The following is an 8,167-nucleotide window of genomic DNA, read 5'->3' on the forward strand; positions in this document are numbered from 1 at the left end:
ATTATCTTCTTATTGCATTTATCTTTCTGTTAACTGTTGTGTGTGTAAAGTTATAATTAATTTGCCTTTGCTTCACTCCCAACTTTGCCGCCTCAATCCAAAACTGAACCGAGCAGCCCAGTGGCTGAAACCCTCGCCCTGTTGGCCAGCAATAGAACTGATACACTCACAGTGCCCAGCTGGCCTGTGACACATGTGGCCTCAAAGAATCACATTAAGCAAACATGCATTTTCTATATTTCCCTATTTGTTTTGTTTTGATTTGGTTTTGGGGAGACAGTTCCATTTGCTTGTTGCTTTTAGAAATGGAGTAGTTAAAAGTTAACAAAAACGATAAACTAACTCATTTCTGAGTGAGACATCAGCTTCCCAGCATGACAGTTCAAATGTGGAGTCAGCACATTCAGTTCAGAGTAAATGCCACACATGTGAACAGTGGAGATTCCCAAATACTTTGTTTCAATTAGACTGTAAAGTAAAGCAATTCCATCCCACATGGCAGCAGCATCTCACTTTCATTTTATTTCTTCACATTTATAAGTTGCCTACATCATGAGCACTAGATGCATCACAGAATTCCTCCAACACAAACACTTTAGTAAAATCATCTTATAAATCTCTTAAAAACATACTACCTCAAAAAAAATCCAGCCAACTTTAAAAAACAACCTACATTCCAACCTCTTTCAAACACATTCCCTTCATCTTCCATAAAAAGTTCTGCAAAAGTAGATGAGTTCTCACAAAACCTGGACAAAAATCAAAGGGTCTCGTGGACCAGGTTATAGTGGCAGGAGGGAAGCAATTTTCAGAGTCAAGGATTCTTTACCAAAAATTCCCAGCACCTTCCCCAACTAAGCTAGAGGGCTGTTAAGTGGAACTGCTCTAGAAACACTTAGGAAAGCACTCTCTGTTTGCTAGCACCCAACCTGTTTAAAGGTTTCATAGCCCAAACACTGAACACTTTAAAACATTACATGAAGCAGATATTAAAAATAAATAAATAAAAATCTTTTAGGCTTAGATGCTTGAATTAGGCTGTAGAATAATGAGCCCATTTTATCTGGGCCTCAAAACATAGGACTCTGTTAGCAAACCAAATTCTTCCTCCATACCTTGCCATAGTGTCTGATTTGGATTCTACCAACATCTCACTCCTGACATCCCAATGTCAACTCTTACATGGGTCACTGAATAGAATAAGTGTTTCTAGAACACCATTGTACCTGTGGTTGTGGCAAACACCAAGAGAAGAATTGCTTTCTCCTTATAACACACATAGGTAAGTGAATCTGAACTTGACATTTGGTAAAAAAGAACTATTATTGTTATCTCTTTGGGCTTTGCATACTCGGTAAAGGCACAGAAGAGTGGGAGAGGGAGAGAAAGAGAAAGGTTTCCACCATAGCTGGAGTAAGTTTTCAGTGCTATGCGTGCCTTTCCCATTCGAGAAGGTAGCTTACAGCAACCACAGCCTCAGTGTGGCTGTTTGAACCATATGCCTTTGGCGTATCACAGTCCACTTGTATCCCACACCAAGAAGGTTCTTAGGTCCTGATGCCCTTCTTTAACTTCCTCCTGTGCAGAGCCAAATGGAGGGCTTTGAAGAGCGTGTCCTTGTTATTCAGAACGTTGTAGCGGTTCACTCCCACCAGCCTATCAAAATCATACGGCTCAAAGGTAAAGTTTAGTGTACGATAGGGAGAGTCTTTATTCTCAATGACAAAGTCACCAAAGGATCTCTCATCTTCTGACTCCCGTTCTATTCCTGTAACAAGAGAAAAAATGAATTCTGAAGGTTTTCCTCACACCTTTTAATGGGATACAGCAGAGAAAGTCACAGAATAACTAAACATGTATTGAATCTGGCTCATTCTTCTGGCTAGTTTTGCCTCTCCTTAGCTGACAGTGTCAAGTTACTAAACTGTTACAGAAAATAGTAAGGCAGACAAGATTCTTTGGGTAGATGTAATATCTTTTATTAGAACAACTAAATAGTTGGAAAAATTGTACTTTGCAAGCTTTCAGGCACAAACATCCTACTTCAGGCACAGAGAGAGTCCCCTGGTGAACTGTGTGCACTCTTGGGTAGAATAGGAGCCAATATGTAAAATGCAGGTCTGTGAAAATGCAAATGCATGGCAGTGAGGATCAGAAGGATGGGAGACAATAGGTGAGAGACAGGTGGGAGGTGGGGACTGGTGCACTAACGCTGGAAGAATGTAGGCGGTAAATTGCAGACAGGTTACCTGAAGTTTGGATTTATGGCACATTATAACCTATGTCTATATTTAGTCCATGATTTTTTTGTATCCAGTAGATTTATGAAGTTCATAGTCTCATCTATAAAAGATGTTTTGTAAATTCCCTTTGAGGATTAGAACCAAGAGATCGGAGAGAGAGTGGTTGTCTTGTGCACCCACAGGTAACTGGGTATTTTTGTCCTTGATAGATTTCCAGTGTGCATTTATTCTGGTATGCAGTTGTTGTTTGCTTTCTCCTACATAATTTCCATCAAGGCATTTGGTCCACTGGATGAGATGTATTGTATTTCTGGAGGTGCAGATGTAAGATCCAGGAATGGTGATGGTTCTGTTGTGGGGTGTAGTTATTCTGGGAGCCGTGGAGATGTGTTGGCAGGTTTTACATTTCTTGTCCTGGCATGGTCTGGATCCATTTGGTGTGCTTTGGGCCATAAGAAGTTTGCTTCTGGTGATGAGGTTGGCGAGAGTCATCAGTGATTGTTTAAAGGCTAGAATGGGTGGTTCTGGAAAGACCTCTTTAAGAACTGGGTCTTCTTCTAGTATGGGTCAGAATTGTTTGATGATTTTCTATTTAGGTTCCAGGGAAGGATGGTAAGTCATAACTAATTGTGTGCAATTCATGAGGCTTTTCTTTTTGTACTGCAGCAATTCTTCATGTGGCAACCAGGTGGCTCTCTCAAAAGTATAATCTCTCTCTCTGGAGGGTGTCCTTGTTGGGGGAAAGCCCTTTTGAGATTTGTGAGGTGACAACCGTGGGTATTCTCCTCAATGCAAATTCAATGTATGGAAGAGCTTGGCTATAAATTACAGCTTTTTTGGTGTGTTTAGGGTGATTGCTGGTTCTGTCTCACACCTATTGTCTCCCAACCCTCTGATCCTCATTGCCATGCATTTGCATTTTCACAGACCTGCATTTTACATATTGGCTCCTATTCTACCCAGGAGAGTACACAATTCACCAGCAGACTCTTTCTACGCCTGAAGAAGGATTTTTGTGCCTGAAAGCTTGCAAAGAACAATTTTTCTAACTATATAGTTGTTCTAATAAAAGACATTACATCTACCCAAAGAACCTTGTCTGCCTATGTCCTTAGATGGACATAGCCAACACAGCTACAACCAACAACCCTAAAGCATAACTGAGGTAGTAACATATTTGCTTTTTAAAAACATAGTAATTAAAGTGTTAACACCCCAGCAGTAAATCCAAGAGACCCTATTGAAAGTAGTGTGTAAGAGACATGTTAGTAACCATGTGTCAGAAGGAAAAAAAGAGACAACTTATACCCTAGTGGGCAGGGGTCCTTAGATATGTTTAAAAGAGAGCCCCATATTTTCTATGCTCTCTAAACTTGATTTTAAAATGGATTTTAGAGGCCTAGTAGACAAGAGGTATTTGTATTCTCAAGTGGAAAATGGCTCTGAAACTGTAAATTACAAGGTTTGGGGCAAAAGTTAAGAGATTACTTCAGTCCTCATAATGCAAATACAAGTACCATTACGCCACCAAATGAAAAATTTTAAACCATAAGGATTAGGTCACTGCTAACCATCATACAAGGCAAAAATATTCCATGGGGCAGCCACTAGCTCACAGATAAACAAGTAAGTATCTAGCTAAATTCTTCCACCGCTTAACCAGCTTTTAAGACAGATAACAACATTGATGTTGTTCTGGCTATAAGAAAATAGCAGTTTAATAAGTTAAAGGAAACTAACAATGGAAAAGATTCGAGCTGTTACAGTTAGAAATGTCCAGGCAGTCCCAACACTCTGTCTAGCTAAGCATACCTGAATGCTGCAAGGAATCTGCACACACCCACCCTTACCTGGTGCTTTGCATTTCCGGAACGTGTCATTCACCAATGGAAAGTGAAGCACTATGGGAGCCTTTGGGTCCTCATCATCCATAAACATATAACACTCCTTTGGCTTCTTTTCGTCTTCCTTACTCAAGATGATTTTTGGAAAGGGGATGTCCCGTTCTTCACAGTATTTCTGAGTCAAATTCAAGACCTATGATCAGAAAACAAATGTCAAGAGTTATTTCAGTTATGCCTAACCATAATGCTTAGAGGGAGAGCATTAGATAAAAATTTCAGCCTCCTAGCCAGCAATGCTATTAAGTGCTAAAGAGCAAGGGTGCAGGGGGAGGGCTGGAAAGGAACATGCACAAGGAACAGGGAAGAAGACTGAGTGGCAGAGCGGGACAGCGCAGAATATGGAGAGTTACTGCTGGTGTCACCTCTAAGACGGGCAGCCACAATCAGGGCTGGTGCCCCACTGATCCAGCCCTAGTTACACTACTGTTTCTGACACAAAACAATAGCAAAAGCATTAAAAACCAATCTGTTCAGTGAGTTGTGTGCTCACTGCAATAGGACTTGACCACTAAATGCTATGGAAACAAGTTTACACTGAAAAGCTAACTACTCCAGCATCAAAGTGACATACAGTTGGAGTAGACATACGACACACACACAGTGGAATAACTTTTTCTAGAATAAATATACATCTTGCCTCCTCAGAAGTAACTTTATATTGGAGAACAGAATTTTCTCTGGCATAAGTGCTACGTGTCATGCGTTATCTCCAGAGGAAATTGACAACAGCCCAGAACAAATGCAATGTATGCCTGCACCCTGTTTACTGCCTTCCTATCTGATTTTTGGGTCGGTTTCCCCAGATTATTTCTGTCCCAAACACAGATTGGGAATATGTTTCATTCCCAACATCTGTCTAAACAGATAAAAGGGTTAAAATAAGAAATGAATGATGTGGGAAAAGATTAATTTAGTTTTCTTGAGGAAAAAGAACAAAGAACAAACAAAAACCAAAATATGGCATAACATTTGAGGCAGAGAAATATGCAAATAAGCAATTTGCAAAAATTCAGACTAATCTTGTGTTTTCTTGCTTCACAACTCAAAAACCCTCCCTGGTTAAAAGAACCTCATTAGCCTTGTTCCCAGAATGAATTAATTAGTAAGCTAGCTCTGTACATTGCCTGAATAGGGGAATACAATATTTATATTGTATATATACATTTTATACAATATTTATATAGTGAAATTCTAGCCCTTATTCCAGCCCTCTGAGGAATTTTAAACCATTGGCTGCCTATCCACATGCTTGGGGATGGAGGAAGTGTTTTAATTAGAGCGGTTCCCAGAGAGCCACTCTAATTAAAATGCCTCGCCGTTCCATGTATTATGCTCCCAAGGGCTTAAAATGGCTGCAGAATGCTTATCTAAACCTCGTTTAGATTTGTGACGTTCCAAATGTGGAGTTATGCTGTAGTATGAATTTCACAGTGAAGTGTGTGATGTGACAGTTGAAGATCTAAGTGACCACAGACTTGCTAAAATATGTATTTTCTCCATAAAAGAGCATATGTCAAAACATCTATGACTGCTTCATGTAACCATTACTAATATACGGTCCCATGCTTTTCCCCTTGTCTAACTGGGCTCAGATCTCACCTCAAATGGAGCTTCCCAAGAATAGTTGAATGAAACAATAACATCTACATCACGCTCTGACTGGAGCACCAATGGAAAGGGAGAGTTTATAGAAAAGCCACCATCTACCAAATACAGGCTGTCTTCCATGGGAGTCAGCTGGTTGGGGAAGGCGTCCAGATGAGTGCCTGAAATGTACCCAAGAAGTCACATTAGTTACCAAAACACTTCTAGTTACCCTTCACACCTAAACAAGCAAAGCATCAGCCACTGAAACGTTTAGAAAATTATTTAATACACATACTATAGTCCCACATCAAAATCAGGTCTGCCTTCTGGATATCCAGGAAGCAAAGCAGAAAGCAGATGTCTACCACCTGCTACTTCATATCAGACAAATTCTCAGACTAACTGAGTCAAATCCTCTATTGCAGTATAAATAGGCAGCACTCCACTGATTTCAGTGAAGCTGAACCAAAATTACACTAGCAGGAAATTCTCCCCATGTAGTAAAGTAACACATGATTTTAAAATACTCACTGAATATTCAAAACACAGCCCAATTTCTTTCATGAATAGCTACCTTTCCAGGCCACAAACTTCTTGATGTTGACATAATCCCTGTGAAGATACAGCCCTTGCATGAAGTTGAAGGTTTCACCACTAGTGAAACGGGACTTGAAGAAATCCTGAAAAATTTGTAGCAAGGGTCCCCCTGGTATAACTAGACGAGTCTTTAACCGTGTTGGGTCCCGAAAATGGGATCTGCGGCTGTCATCTAGGAAGAACACAGAAATTATCAGAATATATTTCAAATCATACTTATCCAAATCCAACATTAAGAAGCAAATCTATTCACCTACAAAAGTTTAATCTATTGATGGAAGTCTTTTCCCGCTCCCCCATCTCTGGCCTCCACCCAAAACATCTGGGCACAATAGAATGAAGTCCAATCTACTTAATTACATATTCAAGTTTCATAATATGCTTATCTCATTTAGATTGACCTGCATGAGTCATGCAATAATTTCTAACTCATTTCAGTGAAACCTTTGCCACCTTGTGATCTTATGGATTCTATTGCACAAGGAGACAATGGTCACCATGAAACATTCAGAATTCACTATGATGCTCTTATACCTGCATTGGGAAGTAGTATGGTAAAATCTACAAACACAGAGAAAGAACGTCTACCTATGGGACTTATATGGCCCCTATCATCAGGGTAAATGAACAACTGACAATTGTTAATTAATTTATTCTCTTGGCACCCTCTGGGAAATTTTACATGTGGAGGAACTAAAGGCACAGGGAGACAAAATGATTCAAGAGCTGTACACAATATCCACAGCTTAGTAAGGGAATGAAGCTAGGTCTTCCAAATGGCACTGGAGCATTCTTCTTGTCCTTTCAGTTAAGACATTGGACTGGAATTCAGGAGATCTGGTTCAATTCCCAGATCTACTACAAACTTTGTGTGACCTTGGACAGGTCACCTAACCTCTCTGCACTTCTGAATCTCAGGTCCCCATCTGTAAAACTAAAACCATGAGTAATATGTTCCTACCTCAAAGCGGCATTGCCAAAGCTTATAGTCACAGTGTCACCTTTAAGAACAAATATTAAACAAGAGAGAGAGAACACAGGTATTGAATAATCATTGTAAACCATAAGGGAAAAAAGGAAAAGGTGGTGGCCCAATGAGACATGGTAAGGCATAGGAGAAAGAAATGAAGCAGTATGGAACAACATGTCAGTTTTAGAAAGAAGAGAGGCTGATAAAGGAGCGGGGACACTTCCTTGTATGTTCTGTGTGCTACACAGTATGAAGGACAATAAGTAGTGCATGTCCTTCCAAAAGATGCTCAATGATAGGAGACAGTGGGACTCAGGTGGTTTTAACTATCCAGCTCCACCACCCCTACTCTTCCCTTGAAAACTATAAAGGACTTTTTCAATTTTGATACATGAATGTCATGTGATTTTGCTGAAAAATCAAGACCTCCGGAAGCAGCTACTGCACAGGTATTTGGACTTTCTTACCTATGACTTTGATGACATCTTTCAGAGGCTCTAGAAAGCTAAGGCCCATGCCAATTACTTTCAGACAAATATCATCTAGGCTTGCAGCAAAGGCACTTCCCCACATTCCTGCAGAGAGAAGGAGGGGTGAGGGCAAGAGAAACAAGGAAGCGTTGATACCATGCAGGACAGCTCCTCCAGGCCCTCACAGCACGTGCGCGCATTCCACTACACGGCAACCTTCAAAAACATCTTTCTATAATAAACACACAAGCAGCTAAGGTTACCAATAGCACCTGATCTAAAACCATAAATTGAGGTTTTGAGATTTTTGTGGAAACTAGAAAAAACAACGGTTTCCACAATCACCATGAAAAATGGTGTTTTCTGCGACTGTGTGTGGAGTCACCCCCCCCCCCC

At 40.3% G+C, this 8,167-nt stretch overlaps 1 protein-coding gene across 1 annotated transcript in view; it reads right to left on the minus strand.

Moving 5' to 3' along the window:
• Positions 1-513: 513 nt before the first annotated feature.
• Positions 514-8,167, minus strand: part of LOC109298791 (cytosolic phospholipase A2 zeta-like) — a 49,891-nt gene continuing 42,237 nt past the window's right edge. Inside the window, exons 16-20 of the mRNA XM_019519068.1 lie at positions 7,769-7,876; positions 6,309-6,503; positions 5,747-5,913; positions 4,094-4,280; positions 514-1,768 (exon numbers count right to left, since the gene is read on the minus strand). Of these exons, the coding sequence (XP_019374613.1) occupies positions 1,548-1,768; positions 4,094-4,280; positions 5,747-5,913; positions 6,309-6,503; positions 7,769-7,876 (878 nt within the window). The 3' untranslated portion in view covers positions 514-1,547. The remainder of the gene's footprint in view (positions 1,769-4,093; positions 4,281-5,746; positions 5,914-6,308; positions 6,504-7,768; positions 7,877-8,167) is intronic.

This window comes from Gavialis gangeticus, unplaced genomic scaffold (assembly GCF_001723915.1).
Source record: "Gavialis gangeticus isolate Ggan-Ray unplaced genomic scaffold, GavGan_comp1, whole genome shotgun sequence".
Lineage (NCBI taxonomy): Eukaryota > Metazoa > Chordata > Crocodylia > Gavialidae > Gavialis > Gavialis gangeticus.